The sequence below is a fragment of the Tenrec ecaudatus genome, chromosome 3 (assembly GCF_050624435.1).
Source record: "Tenrec ecaudatus isolate mTenEca1 chromosome 3, mTenEca1.hap1, whole genome shotgun sequence".
Taxonomy (NCBI): domain Eukaryota; kingdom Metazoa; phylum Chordata; class Mammalia; order Afrosoricida; family Tenrecidae; genus Tenrec; species Tenrec ecaudatus.
Genome location: NC_134532.1, coordinates 179,477,889 through 179,502,623, shown reverse-complemented (window position 1 = coordinate 179,502,623; position 24,735 = coordinate 179,477,889). Strand labels below are relative to the sequence as shown.

The window sequence follows — 24,735 nt, the reverse complement described above, 5'->3', positions numbered from 1 at the left end:
CTAGACGCACTCTATGACTCGGGTGGACGGACTATGCCCCTGAGCCAAGTCCACTGCATGTGCTGAGCCGGTTCCCCTCATTCACGCATTATCCATAGCTGCTTTTATTCTAGAATGGCAGAGTTAAGTAGTTGTGCCCAAGACTGTATGGCCCAGAAAGGCTAAAATAGTTATCTCACCGTTTACAGAGAATGTTTGCTGATTCCTGCTCTGAGAAAATACTTGCTCTGTCTTGGAGAATGTTACCTGTAACTATACTTTCCCATGTGCCAACTTATAAATCTTTTGTTTTCTATCCACCTATTATGTGCCTTTTGTGGAATATCGTTCACTTTCTGAGAACATCTTTTCCTCTCATGCACGGTGGACTGTCATCCCTTACTCTGCCACCTGGTCTAGACACCCGGAACTCTAGACTGGGTCAGAAAACACAACATCTTCGATTTAAATGGGATGATTCAACCAGGTTCATTAAAAAGAAGGTTCATATTGGAATGTTTCCATGAGTTTACAGAGAACCAATCATGCCAAATAAGCTGTTTCCTTCCCCCTAAAGCAGGATCATTAGACTGGCAGGTTCAAGAAAGGCTACGAGCCCATTTGCCAAGCCCTGAATGAGTCGGAGGACAAGGTGTTCAAACTCTACTCCTGCAGATTGGAAGGAGAACTGTGTCCACTTATCAAGTGATTTAATCTTTGACTGCAGAATATACTAGAGTGGGGATCTTTCGGACTTATGTGCAGCTATAGGGAGTCTGTTAGTAAAATGCTAGAGAGCCCAGTACTTGAAATGGATGAACAGAAAAATCATCATAAAAAATTTGGATAGAGTTGGAGAAGATATATTTATCTCCTGTCTGTTGATAAGATACAAATCAGAAATAGCAAATTTGATGTCAGCAACAGAATTTCTGATACAAATTAAACCACCAAAACACACTGCACTACCATCAAGTCAGTTGTGACTCATTGCCACCACTTACAGGACTTCACTTACAGGACTTCTGAGACCGTAGACCATGATAGGAAGAGGCAACCTCATCATTCTCTTGCGGAGCAGCTAGTGGGTTTGAACTGCTGGTCTTATGGTTAGTATCATAATATTGACCCTACAGTTACCAAGATCTCTATAAGTTATGGGGGGAAAAGATTAAAATGAGTAAGATATCACTTTAGAGGGATGGTGACAGACAAGACAGCAAGTACTTGGCACTTTCCGGTCGAAACTCTCTGCCATGGAATCGATTCAGACCCACAGCAACTCTACAGGACAGAGTAGAACCGTCTCTGTGGGTTTCTAAGACCGTAAATCTTCTCCAGGATAGAAGCCTCATCTTCCTCTCATGGAGCAGCGATGGCTTTGAACTGCTGACCTTAAGACTAGTCGCCCAAACATAGCCTACTACACCCCTAAGGCTCCCTTTCCAGCATAGGTTGACTGCTTCATCTAATTTTATGATCTACAGTTGTGCTAGATCTATATGTCGGGGTGCGGGTGGGGCTGGTGATGTTGGTAACAATGCAGTTCATCTCATTTGAGCAATACCTCAAACTATGTAAAATTGCATTTCCATGGGATCTATGGCATTTGGATATCCGTGTTCAGTACGGCCTTCCCTGGTTGCACCCAGGGAAACTGGCAACTAGGCTGTAATAGATACATGCAATTCCTTTAACATTCCCCAGTGGAGCTGGAATAGCAAATGAGGTGGACAGAGCTGAGCAGCTGATTATTATACTAGAGTAAAATATGGGCATTTTATGAAATTGTAAAATTGATTCACTGTGTCCTCGGGTAGCCATACACGTATGAAAGAAATATTCTCTCAGCATTTCCAACATTTATTCATATTTTCTTGGAAGCAAACATAGGGTTGACATTCATTAACAGTTTTACGTCTTTTTAGAGCCAAACATCTGCTTGGCGTCCAATGGCAGTCACCATTTCTGCTCCTTGAATGGAATGTCTGCTGCGAATTTATTAGCTTCGTTTGTGCTTTATGGCTACTCTTTAAACAGACCATTTATTTAGAGAACTTCTTACAGACAATAACCTCAAAGATTCAAGAACTAGACCTGCCCGGAGCCTTTCCTCCGCGCCCCTGCGCTGTGACGGAGACCACGCAGTGTCCCTGCCAGCTCTGCGGGGCGAGCTCCGTGACCAGACTGAGGTGAAAGGTCGTGCCTGGAATGCCACTCCCAAAGGACAACACTCGCCGAAGTCAAGTGTTGTTTTTTTTTTTAAAATACACTACAGGGGAAATAGCCTAAAAGGGGGTTAAACTTTGATTAGAGATGTTGCAAGTCAGGGGAAAATGCTTACTTCAATTTCACTTCTGCCTCCGAGAAGACGTGAGTCCATAAATGCTGTAGAAGAACGGTGATTACTAGACAGTCTGAAAGCTGGAGGCTCTAAGCCAATTTTCAACCAACTGTCACAGAACGTAAGTTTCAAAATATGCTTAAGCCAAACTGACAACTACAGAAAAAATGTAAAATTCTGTGAAAAGCTAGGTTATGTGAACTGACTAGGACCCCAGAAACCACATGCTAGCTAACGCACAGCGGTACTTCCCTGCGACACTCCCGCTCTCTTCTGGGGGGAAATACTGAAAGAGGTAGAACAGATGCTTCCCCAAATTAAGCTGATCCAAGCGGGAGAAAGCTGATTCCCAGCACAGACCGGCCAACAGGAGTTGAGTTCATCCCAGAGCGGAAAGGGACCCAAGAGGCACGGTGGGTCCAGAAGCTTCCAAGCTGGAAGGAGAGGGTCCTGGCAGAGCACGTGGAGCAGCTCCCCCCGCGCCTGCTTTCCACACCCAGCGTGTCTGCAGGGCCTGCATCAACACCACGTGCCAACTGCCTCACTCTACAGGCCACAGGCCCAAGGCCAGGGAGATGTCATCTAAGAGGCAAGCGGTAAAAGCTGCAGCGGGACTGTAGTGAGTGTCGCGCCAAGATACCTTTATATCGAGTATTTTAAGTGTGTCAGACCAGGGCACGCGGTATTGGGTGAGAAGTTATTTTCTGGTACGATTCTTCTCAAGGCCAACTCGTAAGCTTTCGTGTGATCTTGGAGCAAGCTCTACCTGGAAGTGCCCACCGTGTAGGCATGTCGGTGGGCTTTTCTTTCTTTCCCTAGCTTTTATTTGTTCTTCAAAAGTACTTGTGATCATCCCAAATGGTGAGACCCAATGTGTTGGAGACAGACGGCAGAAAGAAGAAGGGCAAAGGAGTTCAGGGAAACAGACATCCCCTAACACCCAGAATCACGCTTCCTCTGAACCTCCTCATGACCTCTGGGTAGATGCCCCAATGTGGACCACAGAAGAGCTACCAAGAACCCAGGAAAACCTCGCTCTTGGCCAGACCGATGAAGACAGATGCCATTATATTCTTGGCTTTTACATATGTAAGAAAAAATATTTGAAGTGTAACATACAACCTTTACGTTGGAAACCAATACCAGGACTCTAAAGCCCCGAATAATTTGGGGGTAAGAGATTATATCTGCCTCTACCTCTTCCCTGCAGAAAACGGCGGTGAGTAGGAGACATGACGACTGACCGAGAACAACTGTTTCTTTCAGTCCAATTGTAGACGCTTCAGGGAAAAGGCTCATCTTTATGAGTCTGTCTATGAGGCAGACACTGACAACGCCTTCTGCCCTTTTCTGCCGGCAATGTCAGGGACAAAAGTGGCTGCTGTAATCCTGAAGGTGAAACTAATATCCAGAGTCTCGTTATCCCTTATGGGGAGACTTTCCCCTCTACGTCCACTCAACTCTGGCAAAACAGAACACTGCAGGGGATGTTCGGATTCTTCAGTACGAATCTGCGGGTGGGGACTTGACTAAGAAAAGGCGGGAAAGTAGCTCAGAAACATGAGGGGGGCGAGCCTGGGAAGCCAGAATGCACACAAACGACAGCAGGAAACAGTGCTGTACTCTATTTTGAGATAATATTCAATATTTATCTGGAGTGTCTATTTTATAATGGGGTAAAATTGAGAATTTCCTCAGGCCGGGAGATTGTAATCATCTGAGAAACCATGAACGGCACACTGGTTTAATTGTAAAGAATCAACATGCAGAATCATCGACCTATTTCTCTCCAGCGGTAGACGCATTAGCATGGAAATAATCCTGAAAGGTCAGAAAGCTAAATGACAAGAAGATGGCCGGTGCCAGTTGTTTCAATGCCAAGAGGCATCGGGCCAAGGCTTGTGGTGCCAGGAAGGTGCACAGACCTAAACCCGGCAGTGGCACTGATGTAATTCTGAGCTTAGACCAATTCTGGAGGCCAGGGCGGAAGAAGAACCTGATGGGAAAAGAGAGACTAGGGCAGTTACTAGAAGGAAAAAGTAGAGGAAAGATAGTTTGCTTAAAACAAAACAAAAACAAAAAGTCAAAACCCTCCAAATGATGACAAAAATCCTAACCCGGAAAGTCTAAGTACAAAGCAGAGTCTGCGTCACGCTCCTCAGACAGGCACAAGACAGCACGGGGGGCGGGGGAGGGGGGAACGGGCCACACAGCTTTATAAGGTCCGTCTTGGGAGCCGAGCTGCATGCGCACAGCGGACCGCGGGTCCTGGGCCTGGAGAAGCCCGAGCGCCCGTGACGTGTGAGGTTGCAGAACGAGGACCTCGGGAGAGGATTTCACAAGCCCGGCACAGATTGTTTCACTCCCTTGCCTCTGCTCGCTAGTTTTGCTCTCCCTCTGCTATTGTTTAATTTTGTTGTTCAACTTTTTGAAGAATGGTGGGAGGTGCTGAGTTTAGCAATGCTCTAAGGATGAGGCTCAGCTGCGATGACTGCTTTAGGAAAAGGGGCCTCCCACATCCCTCAAGCCAATTGTGGTTCTACTTAGCACAGACGGAGAAAGAAACGCTGTGTGTGTGTGTGTGTGTGTGTGTGTGTGTGTGTGTGTGAGAGAGAGAGAGAGAGAGAGAGAGAGAGAGAGAGAGAGAGAGAGAGAGAGAGAGAGAGAGTCTGTCTTACTGCCCTTGGTATGTGCGCCAGCTCAGTACACAGAAGGCAGCTAACAACGACTGGACTGGTCACTGCAACTATATGGCTCTAGGAGCCAAGAATCATGTCACTCCTGTGCCTCTGGGCAGTCTTTCTGTGGATCCCAATTAGTGAAAATGACTGAACGAGCAAGTCTGGCACAGAATTATCCTGATGGAAGAACGTCAGGCCAAGCCTCTATCAAGAGATTAGCGAAGACCCACAAGAAGTCATTGTAGCGGCAGATACTAAAGTGCAACGGAGACCAGCAAGATGAAATTATTTCCTACCCTTCTCCGCAATTTTCTGCAGAGGGCTCGACTATTATTAGCATTAAACATCTGTACAGTGCATTGGCCAAGAGCTTTAAAATAATATTATTTTCTTAATACATGCCATGGAGAAGAAAAAGAAATTACATAACTTAAATAACTGGATTCCTGGGAATAATAAGCAACTCTTAGTTCTCTGAGTGTGATATAATTTTGGAAACTGAAAGGATGTTTATAAAGAATAAGTTACCAAGTATGGGTTCAATTACATTTCAGAACACTTACAACACTTGAAATTTTGAAAATTATCTGTAAGGTACAGACAGCTCCGTGGTTTACAGAAAAACTACCCTTATATGCTATGTAGGTGAATCAGCTGATCCTGACAAAGAGGTGTAAAAGGTGTCACATTCCTTTCTTAATAAGTCTCTTTTAAAAGAAATAAACAGTACAAGGAACTAGAACAGTTTTAAAAATTACTGTTCCAAACCCAGATTCCGCGAAGTTCTTGGAAGAAAGAGAGCACGGTGCGGTGCACAGCCAGCCTGGACCGACTGTTCGCTGCTACTAGGTGCTTCTGAGTCTGTTCTAAGTCAGGGTGACTCCGAGGTGCTCCACAGAGCCAAACCTGATCCAGCACTAGCCTCGCGATCACTGTCATGTCTGCGGCCACGGGCGGGATTGGCCACTAAGATTTAGTAAGTGGGATGGCAAGGAGAAAACCTTTAGGTTTATGGTGGCTAGGAAGGAGGAGAATGGGAACAGCCACATATGTGCGTGTGAAGGACATAGTTTCACCACCACAGATAAAATGGGGCTGATTCCTTCACAAGAACTTAAAGGAAACTTGGAGCTCGTGTATAAATACGCAATTCTACGAATTCAGCCTTGATCACTCAAAGACCGGTGTTCATTTAGGGTATGGACAGTACTGGACATTAGAGGGCCAAGGACAATAGAACAAGAGATCGGGAAACGGCCACCCATGTGGAAAATGATGTGAAGTGTCTCCAATGGCAGCCCTCCCCCCACAGGAAGCGGTGGCATCCAGAAGCAGGGCTCTCACTCACTCCTCGTCCATTCTCACTTAGAGCGACACTATAGAGTAGGGTCAAGTATAGGGCAGAACTGCCCCTGTGGGTTTCAGAACCCTGCAACTCCACATGGGAGTAAACAAAAGATGCAAGTAAGCACAGGGGCAAACAAAAACAACGGCTGCCATTGAGTCAACTCTGACTCACTGTGACCCAGCAGAACTCAGTTTCCATGATGAATCTTTGGGAAGCAGACTGCCAGGCCTTTCTTCCAATGAGCCTCTGGGTAGACTCAGTCCTTCTTTCCCTTAGATCAACCAAGCCACTAACTGGTTGAACTACCCAGAGACTCCATTTAAAACAGACCCATTCTAAAACAAAAACAAACAAAAAAACCCTAAATTAAAAACATTTCAATAATTTAAACACACAAAAAATGGCAAGGAGACTGCGGATTCAAACTATGAACAATGATGCTGAAAAATTATTAGTGCTGGTTTACAAAGACTCTGTTCACAAATTCTATCCTAGGCCACGAATCTCAATTGACCCGCTAAATATCTATCCTAACACTTACATTAAAAAAAATTATATAGAATAATTTAAAGGGAAGTTGAAATCAAGAATTTAGGGTTACAAACTCACAGGGGATATTTGATACACACAGACAATGGGTATGCCCACAAATGTATTCACCTTTGCTGCAAATGCACCTGTGAACATAGTGGTGTGGACAGGAGGCACAGTCTTGAGAGCTTGTCAGGCATAAGCAAACACTTTGCAAGAAGGCTGGGAGGCTCAGGACCGTAGTCCGGGCAGGACACCAGGGTGAACTGGAAAGCGAGCTGTTGTTTTAATTTTGGCAAAACTCACCTTGGAGCTGTCTAAAGAGCCATGAGACCAGATGTGCTAAGACCACGCTAGGCCACCTAAGAACTCTGTTTGTGACAGCCCCAAATGTCATGCTGCACAGAGCACCTGCAGAAACACAGCTCTCTTCAGCTTCCCCCTTCCTGTTTCTTTACGGCTCTGCCTGAGGTTTGCAGGACAGAGAGTCTTACTTAGGAATATGTCCAAGGAACACCCTCGTAGAGAATGTGGAAATGTCCCCAAGGAAAGGCCAGGAAAAGGCAAGGCAAGCCTTCAGCCAGAAGCCTGGCTTAGCGGAGTGCTCACAGGGCAGAGAGGAGGCGAAGAACACGGACAGAGAATCCAACGAAAGTCCCCTGATAGCAGTAGCTTTCACGCCTTGCTCCTGGGCAGCAGCTATGGATGCTCAATGGAAATAAATGAGAATGTGAAACTATTCATATCTACTCACAGTACACGAAGACCATGTTCTCCATCTTATTTGGTGAGTAGCAATTGGGTTATGTTAAGAAAGAAAGAAAGAAAGAAAGAAAGAGAGAGAGAGAGAGAGAGAGAGAGAGAGAGAGAGAGAGAGAGAGTCAAAGACTTCCTTGAAGTCTGAAAACCTGCAAGAAGCTGAACTTACCTGCAGCAGATGACAGCTCGGCAGGACAGAGCCAAGTCCAGGAAGTACTGCCGGACTCCGAAGGTGAGGGCATATTTGAGGGTTTTCCCGTCAATGATCAGAGCAAAATCATTCTCCTTATGAAGAGCTTCCCCAAGGGTGGTGCAGTGGTGACTCAGGGTTTCTCTGGTCCCCTGCAGAAGGAAGCAAAACAAAACAAAATACCCCAAGGTTCATTTATCCCCACTTCTTCTAGTAAGACGACTGATGACGGTCGGTAGCTGCGTGTGTTTCTGGTTAGGGCTTTCTGGGCTCCCAACTGCCTTCACATAGCTCCCTTCATTTCATCCTCAGGAGACGGGAGGAACATTAGCAGGAAAAGGCGGTCATCTCCTTGGAGTCATACCTCTGTCCCAGGCAGGGTTGGGACTGGACGGTAAGTCACCCCCCCTGGTTATCTCATGGCGTCTGCCCTAGCTTGTTATCCTAACCACACAAGCACAATAGCACACACCAGTTTCAGCAAATCCGCCAACTAATACACCTGCCCTAATATATTAACCATCCAAAATTGCTTATCCATCAATCGTGGAAAGAGTGCATTAATTTATGGGTATCTCTTCAAAAATATCCAAGGCTATTGGAGTTTAATTCCCAGCAACGGAAGAGTGGGAAGGCATTAATATTGATCTCATGCACTTCTTGGACTGGCTTCCAGAATTTTCATCGTGATTTCGTGATGCTGTGTTTCAGTTGGGGATGGTGGCATGTGCTTTGGCAATCTTGGTGAGTCCAAAAAAGACACAGCCTACGCCTTTTCATCAGTGAAGCGTTTACTTCCTAGCACGAAAATACCACAATCGAAATCAAACCAAACCCCAAACCCTTTAGTCTCAGGGAACACTTCGTTGGGCTCAGTGATACAGCAGGGATGTGTTTGTCTCAAAGTGCCGAGATGTCTGACTTTTCTTCCCAAATCCCAGAGACACTTCCTACGGTAACAAAATTTCGCAAAAGTTCTATCACTGAGTCTGCCCCGGGAAAAAAAAGCAACCATTTCCCTCTGACTAGATATTCTTCTGAATGCCGATATCTGAGCTCACAGGTATTTATTTAATAAAGACACACATACTTCTATCGCTAACACAGTGGATATAGCAGATATGCCTACACTATCATGTCGATATGATTTTAAATTATTATCTCCGTGAGAAAGAGTTACTGCTCCACGTGGGGAGTGTGCAGTTCCGTTTACAGAGAGGGAAGCAAAGGCATCGGCAGTTAAGTATTTATATTGGGAATTGTTAAAGGTGTTGCTGCATTTTTATTCAAATATGGTTCTAACTATGTTCTTGAATTTCAGAACCTGTTTATCAAAATAATCAAACAAGCTGTGCTCTCAGCCAGACCGCCCAATTTCTCCCACCATGAAACTTCACTTCACGCTTCCCCTGGCCCCCATTACACACCTTAGCGGCATATAGCAGCATTCTTTGCAATATTTCCAGTTCACATTTTACATGGTGGGGCTGAGGGTGTAGCTGTTCTCATTTATAGACCTCCCCTCCTGTTTCCTGCTGGAAACTTTTGACCCAAGAAAACTTACTAAAGGAGGTGAAAATGTCAGAAAGATTCTGACCCAAAATTTACCAATGACCCTCTGTCAAAACAAAACAAAACTCACGGCAGCAAGTTGATTCCGACTAAGAACAACCCTAAAGGACAGAGTAGGACTGGCCCTTTTGCTTTCTGAGGCTGTAAATCTTTACTGGAGCAGAAAGCCTCAGCTTTCTCCCACGGAACAGCTGGTAGATTTGAACAGCTGACCTTACGGTTACCGGTGCAACTCGGAAACCATTAGGCCACCATGGCTCCTTTGACCATCTTTAGAACCCTGAATTGCCTTAAGGGAAAATTTATACGGAGCAAATAAATGAATAAATAAGTCAAACACTGAACCAATGAAAAAAACTAACAAGAGATAATATTTGGTAACATTTAATACATACAACAATCCACTGGGCACTCTTCCAGGGTTACAGGTATAAGCAAAACCTTTCCAATAACATGGGTTAGAACCCTAAATGCAGAATTCTGAGTAGTGTAAAGAGTTAAAGGCTGACCTGATAAACAAAAAGGCTAGAGATTGAAGCTCATCCAGAGGTACTTTGGAAGAAAGGCCTGGCAAAGGGGGAGGGGAACCAACTCTTCATAAACCGATAGAATAGTTCTACCCTCACACCCCTGGGACTGCGGAGTTGGAACTGACCTAATAGCACCTGACTTTTGGGACACACCTGAGCATGATGGTCTACTATTATTCCCCTCATGCAGATGAGAATGATAAGACAGTGTAAGTTCCGGGCCCAAGAATATCGGCAATCAAGAAATGAAATCAAACTTAGAATTAAAGCTCTGGGCTATCTTGCTCTCTACATGATTCAGCTACAACCAAACAAATCAAACAAAATTTCCACCTTTAGACAGCACTGGACATAGGAAGTTCTTAGTGAAATGAATGCTCGCCCCCTCCCCTCTGTTGTTTCCCTAGAGCCCCACCCCCATGCCTAGCTTTCCTCTGGTCTTGACCCCCAGTAGAGATAGAGGTCTCTCCATAAAAAAAGAGTGAAAACACAAACCGTGCCACTTTTTGTCCTAACATCTTTCTACAGCTTCTAACTGTGTCAAGTCCAAATTCCTTAAAATGACATTGGAAGGCTTTTCATTAACTCCAACCTTGCTTGCTAAAAGTGAGGGAGACTTGCAGCCCTCGCTGCTGAAGATCAACACCTATAGCCTTCAGTATGGGTTAAAATTCAATGTACAGAAGACCCACATCCTCCTAAGTGGACGAGTCGATTCCATCCTAGTGCCTGGAGAACGACGGAAGGAATTCATTTTGTTTGGGTCCACAGTCAATGTAAAGAAAGCAGCAGTCAAGACATCAAATGGCGCATTGTCCTGGATAGATATGCAGCACGAGGCCTCTCTAAAGTGTTTTAAGAGCAAGGTTGGCACTGTGAGGACTAGGGGGTGCCTGCCCAAGCCCCAGGAATGTCAATGACGTCATACGCATGTGAAAGATGGACAAGAAGAAAGAAAGATCGAAGAGAACCCATGGATTGGAAGCGTGGTGCTGGTGAAGATTGCGGAAAGTTCCATGGCTGACCAAAGAACAAACAGATCCGTTTTGGAAGAAGTACAGCCAGAATGTTCCTTAGAGGCCAGGGCTTTATCTCGTCTAATTTGGACACGTTGTTAGGAGAGAGCAGTCGCAGGAGAAGGACATCATGACTGGTACAGCGGAGGGCGGTGAAGAAGAGGATGCCCCTCAACAAGGTGGGCTGACAGTGGCTGCCACCATGGACACGGGAGGACAACTGTGAGGATGGTGTGAGGCTGGGTGGCTTCATGCTGTCGTGCAAAGGGTCGCCGTGGGTCCGAGAGGACTCAACAGCTCCTCGCAGCAGTAGCAGCAACAGCAGCAGCAGCAGCAGCAGCAGCAGCAGCAGCCACACAAACAACTGCAGCCCGTCTATCCTCCACGTGTGCTTCTTTCCCATCTTTCCATCTCTACACTCCACCACCTTGGCTGGCCCTTCCCACCACCGAAGAGCCTACCTGCCTCATAAAACCAAGCTTAGCCTCGCCCACCTTCCCTGGTTCACTGCAATGGTGCCACACGTGCCTTCCCCTGCGCTGGCAGAGGCCTCAGTTTGTTGAGGGGAAAGCTCACATCTAATCTGTTGGCCGGTAACAAACCTGGCAACTGCTCACAGCAGAAACACAGGAGCAAAAATAGGAATTGCATGTATTTCTCCCCGTTACCCTTTGGGGCGAGTGAGCCAGTGAGACTGAGCAGAGCGCACTAATCATCCACCACTGACTAGTCCCACGCACCCTACTAACTGCTTCTGGATGGCCTCAGCCAGCGCCCAAGTCACTTTCCAGGTGAAACCCTGAAAGGAAGTCAGAGGTGGACTTCGGGAGAACTTGAGGTTTCTTTGAAGACGAGCTACAAGGCAAAACCGAAAGTCAAGTCACCCTCAGAACTGTGAGAAACACCATGAACTTGTCACAGGGCCAGGCCAGGGTCCTGTCCTTCCAGCTCGCTGGCTTTCTAAGGCCTTCGCTAACACCTTGACACTGGGTAACACCTTGACACTGGGTGACACCTTGACACTGGGTGACACCTTGACACTGGGCGAACACTCTGCTATTTGTGGCATCATTCCGCCTGGGTTTCCTTGGTGATTATCACAGGTCTTCGGGCAAATCAGCAAGTGTCAAGAGATGCAACCGAGGGAACATTTCAAAGGTGAGGCAACAAGTTCCCACAGTGAATTCTCCCGCTGGGCCACCTGGGGTGTCAAGCAACAGGAGCAGCAGCAGCAGCTGCAAGTTGGTCCTTAGTTTAGTTTGAAGTTTTCTTTTATAAGTGGCTCTGTCGTTGGGTTGGCTGTGCGCTGCCAGTGACAAGTGGCATATTAGCCGTATTTACTGCCAGGAGTATTTTGGAATTCTTTTATTTGTGGGCGTTGATTGCATCTGCCCCCAGCCCGCGAGCCGTACTTTATGACCAGATTGCATGGACGCTTATCTCCCGTAGCGAGAGAGAAATTTATTATGAGATTGGCTGTTGCTTTGTTTTCTTTCTGGCTACTGAAGGGGGAAATGTCTAAACTTTTAAACTAAGTGACTTGTGAAAGTGAAAATATATAAATGAGAAGCTGCAGCAGGAACCAAAGGATGAAAGATCACGTCATATGGAAATAAGAGGCGCAGTTCCCAGTCCCTGCTCATTTGTATTTGTGGCTGAAAGACCACGAGCATCGGTTGCGATCGTTAGCAACATTCCAGCAACTTTGAGAAATGGACTGTCGCCTCGCGGGCTGGTAGGCGAGTTCCCACCACAAGATGCTGGTGTACGACAGGACGCAACATTGCCTGGTTCCATGCCATCCACACAACTGCATGGTCGCAGCCATGCTTGAATACACGTGTTGACGGTCCTCCTGTTTATCGCCGACCTTCTGCACTAGTACGGTGCTCTTTTGCAGGATGTCATCTCTCCTGATACTATAGCCCACGTATGTGAGATGAAGTCTCGCCATCCTCACGGCTAAGGAGCAGGCTGGCTGCACTTCTTCCAAGACACATTTGTTCCTTCTTTAGGCACGGCACGGTCCACGGTACTTTCTGTGCCAGCACTGTCAATCAAATGCACCGATTCTTTTTCCACCTTCCTTATTCGTTATCCAATTTTCACGTGCGTGTGAAGTGATCGAAAATACAGGGCACCTTCCTCCTGAGAATGGCATCGGGGCTCTTAATCCCTTGCAAGAGGTCCTGTGCAGTAGATGCACCCAAGGCAGCACATGGTTTGACTTCCTGACCGCTGTTTCTGAACACAGGCAGAATGAAATCCTTGACAGCTTCCATCATTTGATTGCCATGAACGGGGCACACCAGGGCCCAGGTATGGAGCTATAGTAGGGAGCAAACCACACACATTTCCCACCCACCTTCCAAGCAAACATTCTAGTCAATGATTCAGCTCTCCTCTCCCTATAACCACAGCGCCCTCGACAGCCAAGGGCTCATTAGAAACCCTGCGCTCTGTCATATCCGACTGTATTTTCCTGCCCTGCCTATATGCAATTTGGCCCAAACCCATGCTTCTTTGTTCTTAGTCTTCACAGAGATGGAAACAAACAACAGAACCCATCACCTGGAGGACTGAGTCCAGCGACTGTAGCTCTGCTCTGTGGGCACTCGTGACTGCTGGTCCGTACCTCCAGCCATGCCTTTGCTGTTTTTGTTAGTTTCCAGCAAGTGAACACCAACTCATCGTAACAGTAATAATAAAGCCAGACATGTGCTATGATCAGACTTTCATGTTTGATCCCATTGTTGCAGTTACCTTATTAATCCAACTTTTGGAGAGCTAACCCCCCTTTTTGTTGACTTTTCTAGAGAGTCATCTTTCCTGATAACATGTCTAAAGTAACTGAGCCAAAACCTTTCCACCTTCACTTCCATATTCATTTGGGCCTATTTATTCCAAGACTCACTCATTTATTCTCTGGCAGCGCATAGTATATTCACTATTCTCCACCAACACCGCAATTCCAAGGCATCAACTCGCCTGTGATTACCGTCCAGCATTCACATACCTATGACGTGACAGACAACACCGTGGCTTGGGGAAGAATTACCTTCCTCATCAAAAGGGCATTTTTGCTGTTCACAGCTAACCTTAGTGGACAATATTTACCCAGAGTCTACTCTAGACCTTTAAAAAATCCTATCCCAAATTCCATATTTGGTCCCCATTTAGCAAATATCTGGCTTTTACTTTAATAAGGATTTAATAAATTTTCATCCCTTCAACTCAAAATTTTCCTTTAACTACCAGATATGAACACTAGGATTATTTCCTCAAGGCGTTTCCTTTTGTGTCCAAGTAGCATGGAACTCCATAGGGTTTTCAATGGCTGCTTCATGGAAAGATCACCAGGCCTTTCTTCCCAGGTACCTCTAGGTGGAGAGTAACATCCAATCCTTCGGTTAATATATGAGGATGCGGACAATTGGTACCAAACAGGAGCTCCTTTACGTAGTCTCATAATTCTTGATCTAAGGGGAATAATTCTTTTCTTTTTCCCCTTCTGGGTTACTTAGACGGTCACTCTGTAGATTTATTCTCCCCATAGGTCACCATTTTTTCCTTCCTCCTTAATGCTAGGTCCGTTTGTGATTCTTCTCAGGTACAATCAAGTCTGCTGAGATCCATGGTGACCCCAAGGGCACAACAGGATGGAACGCTGAGTGCTCCTGTGCCATCGCACAATTGTTCAGAAGCCTGAACCCCTTAATGCAGCAACTGTGTCAGTCCATCTTGTTGACGGCCTTTCTCTTTTTCACCTCCCCTCCTCTTTACCAAACAGATGCTCTTCTCCAGTGACTGGTCTCTCCCTGTCCAAAGCATGCAAGATAAAGTCTTGCCATCCTTGCCTCAAAGTAGCACTCTGGTCTTTTCCAATGCAGATCTGCTGTCCTTTGAGCAGTACATGGCATTTTCAATCTTCTTCTTCATCAACATGATTCAAAGACACCGATTCTTCCACAGGATTCCTTATTTAGTGTCTAACCTTCACATGCATGATGCAATGGAGGATACCCTTGGGCCAGGCCCACTCTAATCCTCAAAGTAGCATCCGTGCTCTTCAACACTCTAAAGAGGTCTTCTGCAGCAGATTTGCCTAATGCAATGGATCTTTTGATCTCTTGACTGCTGCTTCCATGAGCACTGATGTTACCTATTGGTCCAGTTGTGAGGATTTTGGTCTTCTTTACACTGAGTTCTAATCCACACTGAAGGCTGCAATCCTTGATCTTCATCAGCAAGTGCTTAAACTCTCCTTACTTTCAGCAAGCAAGGTTGTGTCATCTGCAAGTCTTGGGTTGTTGACGAGCCTTCCTAGCCCTGATGCCACACCCTCCCTCATGTAATCCGGTTTCTCCGTGATTTGCTCAGCATGCAGACTGAATGAGTGTGATGGAAGGACACACTCTGATGCCCACCTTTCCTGATTTTAAAAACATGCACTATTCCCATGTTCTGCTTACACAACTGCCTCTCGATCCATGTACAAGTTCCGAATGAGCACAATGAAATATTCTGGAATTCTCATTCTTTCTTTCTTTTAAAATTCTCATTCTTCTGAAGGTTATCCACAGTTCATTGTGGTACTCACTGTCAATTGCCTTTGCATAGTCAAGGAAAAACAAGCAAGTATCTTTCTAATATTCTTTGCTTTGAACCATAATCCATCTGCTGTCAGCGATGTTGTCCTTGTACATCCTCTTCTGAACCTGGTCTAAACTGCAGTCACATTTTGCGTTCCCTCCAACCGGAGGCGCCTACCTGCCAGCAGGATCTCTGACAATGGTCACTCTTTGAGAGTGTTTCCAATCTATGCAGAAAGTTTCCGGCGGCGGCTTCTTCTTCTGAGGTGCGGACCCGAGTCCTTCTTTGTCGTCTGTTCTCCATCTGGAAGCTCCCCTGCAGCCGGTTCATTGCCAGTGACAGAGCCTCCAGCATCACCGCAACACACAAGCCACCACAGTACCACAAACTGACCGGCAAGTGGTGAAATGCTACATATCAGATCAGGATTTTCTTATTCTAAAAACAATGAACAAATGAGTAAATGAAGAAACTTTCCCGAGTCTCTTTTCCATGACTCCTCTAGAACCAAAGCCAGACCAGATTGCCTGGCGTCGAGTCGATTCTGACCTCACGACACCTCTGTTGGGGCACAGCTATGTCGATCTTCTAGGTTCCCCAGTCACTTGTTTTGACTGCTGTGATGAAGCGTACCACACAGGAGTGGGCCTCCAGAGGCTCACCCACAAATGGAACGAAACGGTAACTGTTCCATAGGTTTGGGAAAGCCATACTAGCCTACCTGTCCACACTAGCCTTGCCCATGCTAGCCTACCTGTCCACACTAGCCTACCTGTCCACACTACCCTTGTACATACTAGCCTACCTGTCCACACTAGCCTTGTACATACTAGCCTACCTATCCACACTAGCCTTGCACATACTAGCTTACCTGTCCACACTAGCCTTGTACATACTAGCCTACCTGTCCACACTGGCCTTGCATATACTAGCTTACCTGTCCACACTAGCCTTGTACATACTAGCCTACCTGTCCATACTAGCCTTGCACATACTAGCTTACCTGTCCACACTAGCCTTGCACATACTAGCCTACCTGTCCACACTAGCCTTGCACATACTAGCTTACCTGTCCACACTAGCCTTGTACATACTAGCCTACCTGTCCATACTAGCCTTGCACATACTAGCTTACCTGTCCACACTAGCCTTGCACATACTAGCCTACCTGTCCACACTAGCCTTGCACATACTAGCTTACCTGTCCACACTAGCCTTGTACATACTAGCCTACCTGTCCATACTAGCCTTGCACATACTAGCTTACCTGTCCACACTAGCCTTGCACATACTAGCCTACCTGTCCACACTAGCCTTGCACATACTAGCTTACCTGTCCACACTAGCCTTGCACATACTAGCCTACCTGTCCACACTAGCCTTGTACATACTAGCCTACCTGTCCACACTACCCTTGTACATGCTAGCCTACCTGTCCACACTAGCCTTGCACGTACTAGCCTACCTGTCCACACTAGCCTTGCACATACTTGTCTACCTGTCCACACTAGCCTATTTATTCACCTATTCTTTGGAACGTAGCTCTTTTATGAAGAGAGGAAATAAATCTAAGGCAAACTTAACTGGAAACAACAACAAGAAAACTTCATAATGATGAAAACAACATGGGTAGGCAGTTAAAATGGTTGTCTCATGTGGCTCATTTTAAGAAAAATGTTGCTGCCTGGAAAGCCCCAATGCCATCTGAGAGACCCGGAATTAGAACAACAAAGATGTTAATGGGCCACCCAAATTACAGAGAATAAGGGAAAAGAAAGACAGAGCCATAACTCAACATCTACCTCTTCTCAAACAACATGGAGCATCCACAGACTAGAACAGAACAGAATAGGATGGAAATTGAGGCCAGCTATTGAGTGAGTAGAAATAATGAACCCCAGTGAGAACAAAGAACAGTGATTTCGTTCTTAGGACCCACGTGTGAAAAAAAAGGAGAAAGTAGCATGGCTGGCAGGCAAGTAGGTCAAGTAGAACACGTCAAAAAAGAGAATTATGACCGAAAGGCCCTATAGAAATCCAATGCACATTCATAGGAAACAGCCTGGCTTTAAAACAAACAAAGAAAAAAGGTAACATATTCATAGACTACCTTCTACAAGCAGAGCATGAAATAAGGTGGTGACTTTAAGTAACCTGAAAACAGGAGCTTTACACAATCTTTGTCGTTATTTTTGTATGACCTTCGGTGAGCAAGCCCTTGAGAAAATCACCAAGCGTGTCCCTGATGATGAAACCCGTCGTAATTTTGCATGGAAATACATCCGGAGCCTGGGTTTGCTTGGAAAGTATCAGGGAAAGCAAGCTGAGGTTTCAATTTTGGCAAAACTCACCTTGGAGCCGTCTAAAGAGCCACGAGGCCAGATGTGCTAAGACCACGCTAGGCCACCTAAGAACTCTGTTTGCGACGGCCCCAAATGTCATGCTGCACAGAGCACCTGCAGAAACACAGCTCTCTTCAGCTTGCTCCTTCCTGTTTCTTTACGGCTCTGCCTGAGGTTTGCAGGACAGAGCGTCTTACTTAGGAATATGTCCAAGGAACACCCTCGTAGAGAATGTGGAAATGTCCCCAAGGAAAGGCCAGGAAAAGGCAAGGCAAAGAGCTGAAGGACACGGACAGGGTCCAACAGGCACCATGATAGCCGGGGCTTTCCCGCCTTTCTCCTGCACAGCAGCTGTCAACTTGCAATGGAACTAAATAATAACAGTGTGCGACCACTGCTTTGTATCCCAAAGGACAGTGGCAGCAAGTCTAAATCAGTCAAAGGTGCACGGGAAGGGACCCATCGACATACAAGGGGCCTTCAAAATTACTGTGAAAAAATGGACTTCAATGATTACGAAAGTTTTGTCAACCGTTTAGAAGCCCCTTCTGCTCCCATCTTATGCACGGTATATACTCGAGTATCAGCTGACCCGAATATCAGCTGAGGCACCTAATTTTACCACGAAAACTGCATTAAAAATGTGCTGAAAAACTCGACTTTTACTCCAGTGTAGACAGCGCGTCTTTCTTCAAACTGAGCACTCACTGCCATTGAGTGCATTCCAGCTCCTGGGGACCCTGCGCGCTTCCGAGACTGTACATCGTCATCACGGGGTATTAGCTCAGAGCGTATTCTGGTGTTTGCGCCTGCACATAAACAAGTATCCTTCACGTCGTCCGTCTTATACCTGGGGGAAGTGTGCACAGGTCAAATGAGAGACTGAAGTTATGAAGAACATCCGGTTCCCAGGAAGGAGAAAAAAGAAAAAGGAAAAAATGCAAAATTCTGAGTCACAGACTGATTTTCAGTGGCAGCATCTAACAATGCATGCCATTGTCCTTGGACTTGCTCTTTTACTTCACAATTGGAGACAAAGTTTATCGCCACTGAAGGCTAAACGATCATACAATTGGGGTTAATGAATCACTTTTTGACAGACCACCCAATTTCCACCTTTGTCAGACAGACTGAAGTTAGCAGCCTAATGTTTATTTAGCCCACTGGGCCAACAGGCGTCTTCACCCATAACCGAAGTGATATCAAATATCAGTGAAATTAATAAAATACACTTAGGAGAGCTTTCATATAAGATCATTTGGAGAGGCAATTTTGTTTGCATGCGTCAGATAAAACCCTACCAATTTGACCTCCTTTGGTACTGATACTTTTCAAAGCAGAGAAATAAATGATTTATAGGAAAATATTGAAACACCTTAGTTTCTGAAAGGAGTACAGTTTGTTGTAGCATTAGGAGTACACACACACACACGCACGCACACACGCACACCAGTGCAAGTCATAAAGTATTGCCCCAAGAGACAGAAATCTGCTAAACACAAATATCAAAATGTGAAGCTATTGTTTCTCAGCATATCCTCCATCTAAGTCTATACATTTCTCAGGGTGGTGGTTCCTCAGAAGAATTCTGCGCTCTTCCAATTGACGCCACGTCATTTTGGCAATTTTGGCACCCTCAAGGAACCCACATCATCTCCCTTTAAATATTTTTGTGGAAACACAAAGAAGTCTGACGGGGGGGGGGGCGCAGGGCATTAGGATTGTGGGGCGGATGAGCCAAAGTTTCCCAATGAAATTCTCATAGGACAGCCCTTGCCACCTCGGATCATGAGCAGGTGCACTGCGGTTTTGGGGAAAAAGCCAAATCCTGAAACTTCCTGAGCCTTTCTCTCACCCACACAGTTCTCAGCTTTCTTAAAACGTCTTCATAATAAGCTCTTGTGATCATCCTGTGTCTTTGACCAAATCTACCAAGAATTTGAAATACCTTTGGCACCTCTGCCTTTTATCTGGCCCAGCACATGCCTTCAGAAGCCACTGTTTAGATAAGTCACCCCCCCCCAATAAAGGCCCTATTCAAGATGAAGACATATGTTTGACTGAGATAACACAGCTGCAGCCATCCATAAAACACATTCTGCTTTGAATAAACGTGTGCCTACACGAACTGGGATCTTAACAGTAAGTCCTTTGTGCGTGTCTCACACACAACAAACTCAAAAACAAACCTCACTGCCATTGAGTTGATTCCAATTCACAGGGACCTTATAGGACTGGGTAGAATGGCTCCTGGGGATTTGTGAACTTATATATTTAAAGAAGTAGAGAGCCTCATTTCCTCCCCTGGAGTGGAATGGTTTCAAACTTCTGACCTTGTGGTTAGCAGCCCAGTGCATAACCCACTCCGCCAGCAGGGCGCTTGCTCGAGTGTGCAAGTGCACATGCACGCTTCTTAAATGGATGCACATTTTGATAAAATTTTTGGTGGTTTGGGACAACATATCATGACCACCTAAGACGTGAGGTGTTTATAAATTTTATGGCCAAACAACCCCTGCTTTCTATTGTTACATCCCCCAATTTTTCATACCATAAACACACACGAATGGATCATTCCATGGACATTCTTAATGCACTATGACCAGGTCAAGTATGGGCGATATTAGCACTTTTCTTCAAGAGTACATTAGGGCTCCCATACTGGCAGTAGGGACGGAAACCAACGTGGGTTTCCAGTGTGCACCTGATTCAGCGCACCTGGGGCAGCTCACGGACAGTGATGCCGCACGTCTGGCCTCCAGCTCCAGCAGGTGGTGGTGAGAATGCGGTGGGCTACTGGAGTCAGGAGAAACTACCTTCATATCAAACTAGTCCGTTTGAGGGTCACTGGCTTTCTTTGATGAAGCCTTTGATTTAAAATCTTAAAAAAAAATCCTAGTTTATACCAGGGCACAGCTTTTAAAAACCTAGGTGCCATGAACCCAAACAATATAAGGTTATTTTTCTAAAAGGGCAAGGGCAAGACAGAAGGTTCTATCATTAAAAACACGTGGTCAGAGAAACCCTCCAAAACAGCATGATGGAAGGCGGCCAAAGGAATGCATTTAATCAATATAGATTGCTAAAGATAATGGAGAGGCCGCCCCCCGCCCCTCCAAAAAAAACCATGCTTTGCTGATACAGAGATCTATGGGATTTCCAGGGGAAGGGTAGCCGTAACAACCCTGTAATTGAGGAAATGGTCCAATCTCCCAGTAGGACCTTACCATCTGAGAAGGGTCGCAGGTCACAAAATGGAAGCGGGTAAAAAGAGGAAGCTGCCGAACTTGGTAAATTGCTCTGGTCTCCCCAGCAGAGGCTGGGGATTTGGGATTGTGATAGGTTCCATCAGGCAAAATCTCCCTCCTTGTGAGACATTTCACCTCCCTGTGGGTGCAAGGGAGGGAGGGACAGGGAGAGACAGAGACGGAGAGAAATGATGGGATTATGTCCGTGTCTGTTTCAACGGAGCCAAGGAAGACGGATGAAGGAGGGAGGAAGGAAGAGCGAGGCAGGGGATATAATTATATAATTTAAATAATTTTGTGGATAAAGAGTCGTTGGCCACAGCGCTCAGGGTGGTTATTGGAAACCACCGCTGGGAGCCTCCTCCACACTTGGTCGGAGCGGGACCTTCAAGCATCCCCAGGGGCAGCCGTGACTCCGACGCACAAGGAAGCATGGGGGGGGGGGTGGGCAGACATCCAGCCTCTCGCTAGTCCCTTCAGTGCAGCCAGGAAGAGGCTGCTCAGAGCATCCCAGGGCTGTCTGAAAAGAAGCTAATTACCCAATCAAGGGCTTGGACATGGTAACCACCCGCGTCGCTGCGGGAACTGCTTCCAGAACCACATCTTGTTTCGGGGGAAGAGCTGAGCGCTGGGCCCGCTTCCTGGAAGCTTTGAACGAATGAAGTTAGGAAGAGAGAAAAATCACTGCCGGCCGTCTTTCTTCCGGCGCGAATTGCAGACGTTAGCTGGCCGTTTCCACGACTGCACCTCGCCACCGCTGAATGCACAACGGTTACGGGAAGAAACCGCCACGCAGGATTTCTCCCGAGTCCGCAAATGCACCGCGCCCAGCTACCCTGATTTCCCAGGAGGGCATCCTTCCTTCAGCGGCTTTGCACGCCTGCTGATGATGGGGAGGGCGGAGGGAGGCGGTCAAGGAAAAGGTACAGGGCACAGGCAGGAAAGTGCCGGGGAGGAAAAGGTGGCGGGCTGTAAAGATGCAAAGGAAAACCGTCAAACCTCCTGCAACATGGGTCACGGGACCTCTGTAACTGAGAGAAACGACCCCAGGCCCCCAAAGGATCCCCAGCAGACACACCTGGAGCCTGGAGCCTCCCTCTCTCCATAAACTGTCACTCTACAGTGGTGCTAACGTAACGATGGACGCGTCAGATCCGAAGGAGTCACCCACCAGGCACACCTCACTGCTCAGAAACGCCAACGAGCGAGCGGGGAGCAGAGTGCCAAGGGGGCAGAGTGGTTAGAAAGCGTTTATCTGTCATTCGGGGTCTGGGAAGGGTCCAGGCGTTTCGCCTTAAGACCAGATAAAGAATATTCAGGGCCTGGAGGTGGGGGAGGTAGGAAGGCATTTTTGGTTTAGAGGCACCACGGAGTCCTCAACAACTGCACTCAGGGTTCTGCAGTGGACCAGACCCTCTGGATTTCGGTTCCAGAAGGGGGGCACACTGAGTTCTCATGGAGGGTGGGGGCGACTTTCCAACCACACACTTGGGTCTGCGGCAGGCACAGCCTTAAAGCAGGGGGCAGAGAGGTGGGCAGATCACTTGTTCGCAGACTGTTTTCATTTGGGGGCAGCGTTTACATTTGTGTGCTGGCCCGTTTCTTAAAGCCTAACAATGCTGGTTCTCTTTGCTGGCAGCTACTGGAGAGGGCTTTGGGGCTGACGATCTTCGGAACCTCCCTGGGATGGCGTGTTAAGAAGAAAGAGCCCTCCGGATAGGTTTACATTAACACGTAAAACATTTAACTAAGATCTTAAACCTGTCAGGCCCAAAGGCTGAAACAGCTTTGTGAATGGGAACGGGGAAATTCACGGTCCGCACTGAAGGGCCTACGCTTGGCAGTGGAGGCAGACTCAATGGGGTCTGAAATCTGCCGAAACCATTTTTCAAAGCTGTACAAAATGTATTGTATCCAACTCCAGGGACCAATCAAAACAAAACCCAGAGTAGCCCCAAATCCTACCGCTCCCCCACTTCAACCCCCCAACACTTCCTTTTCAGGAGTCAGGTCAATAGCTTGCTTATTCTGGATGTCTGTCAGAGGCTATTCAGCAGTGGCTGGGTCCCAGAGCATTGAGGTTTGTCTGCACAGTACCTAGGAGCCGTTGAAAAGTGCACAGACAGCAATGTCAGCGTTTTATGTTGTTTCTAAGTCCTGAAAGTACTAGACGCTAAATTGGATGCTCACATGGTGTTAGAAAGTTGAATTTGGATAGGGGGGGGGGGAACCCAGAAAAAGTGATTCTATCGCATGTTCCCTCTTCACACGGTGCTGAAAAATACATTTTCCTGTGCTTGTTGATCTAATATCAAATGTGGCTAACAATTCATTTCTGTAAAACATACCCTTGAGGGGGAAACACTGGGATCCGTAATCAGTCCTCCAGCTGGCTCGGGGTCACAGTCAAGAATTAAACACAGAAATGTAAACAGTGCGCCACGGCTGTTGAAAACCAACTTTTACAGTAGCTGAGAACAGGGACCTCCTCTCTCCCAGGAATACTCCTCGAGGAGAAAGACTCACGATGACAAGCGCTGCTAGTCAATTTTTCTTGAGTGCTTACTATCGGCCAGGCCTTGTTTAATTTTACTGTTATTGTTTAAAACTAGGTCGCTGGTCACAAAATAATGTGAGTCTGTTTCAAATTTACTGTTCCTCTTTTTAGGACCTATGGTAGGTGCATAATCTGTTGTCAATTTGAGACTTAAGAGTGAAGGGGTGGAGTTTAGCCTGTCAATTAGGTTACAGCTTGATCACCTCATTTGGAGGTGCTAAGGAGATAAATAGCTCGCTGGAGGCTGACACATGCTCACTCCCTGTGAGACAACCCTGACACCCGCTCACTCCCTGTGAGACAACCCTGACAACAAGACACACTGAGTTATGCTAGAGCGCTAGAGCTGGAGGAGCCACGTGGAGACCCACACCAGCACTGAGATGCTTCCACTCCATTGGATCCACAAGAATTTCCACCCACTGGCCTGTGATACTCCTGCATTCGGCATCATTGCATATGTTTCATGAATCTGAAGAGGAATTTATAGATTGGTATTGGACATATGGGCTTCTATTGGACTTATGGACTGAGCTGGGATGTTTTCTCAATATTCAATTGCTCTTGTATATAAAGCTCTTTCTTATACACATATGAATGTCTATGAATTTATTTCTCTAGTCTACCCAGATTAACACATGATCCCTGACAGTTTTTAAAAGTAGCTAACAACATAAACTCAAATTCAACTGCAACTCCTGGCAACTCTACAGGGAAGGGTCGAATTACCCCTGTGAGTTTCCTACACTATAACATTTCACAGGAGTAGAAAGTCCTGTGTTTCTCCCACAGAGAAGTTGGTTTGAACTGTTGACCTTGTAGTTAGTAGTCCAACTTGTAACCATTACACCACTAGGGCTCCCAACAATATAGGGCTTTCATTTTCATAACAACATCCTGTATGGTAGGATGTTGCTATGACTACTACTCTCATATTAAAAGGCACACCTATTTGGCTTTGATGCTGGAATGAAACTGACATGGCCTAGGGACCACTTCCCTGTCTGTGTTTGGTCAAGTTAAGCATTGTCTCTGGTCCTCATCT

General features: G+C 46.4%; 1 protein-coding gene across 1 annotated transcript in view; it reads right to left on the bottom strand.

Annotated features, from left to right (window-relative positions):
* ATP8A1 (ATPase phospholipid transporting 8A1) overlaps positions 1 to 24,735 on the bottom strand; it is a 190,663-nt gene that overhangs the window by 67,293 nt on the left and 98,635 nt on the right. The window contains exon 18 of the mRNA XM_075544993.1: positions 7,812 to 7,984. Coding sequence (XP_075401108.1) covers positions 7,812 to 7,984 — 173 coding nt within the window. The remainder of the gene's footprint in view (positions 1 to 7,811; positions 7,985 to 24,735) is intronic.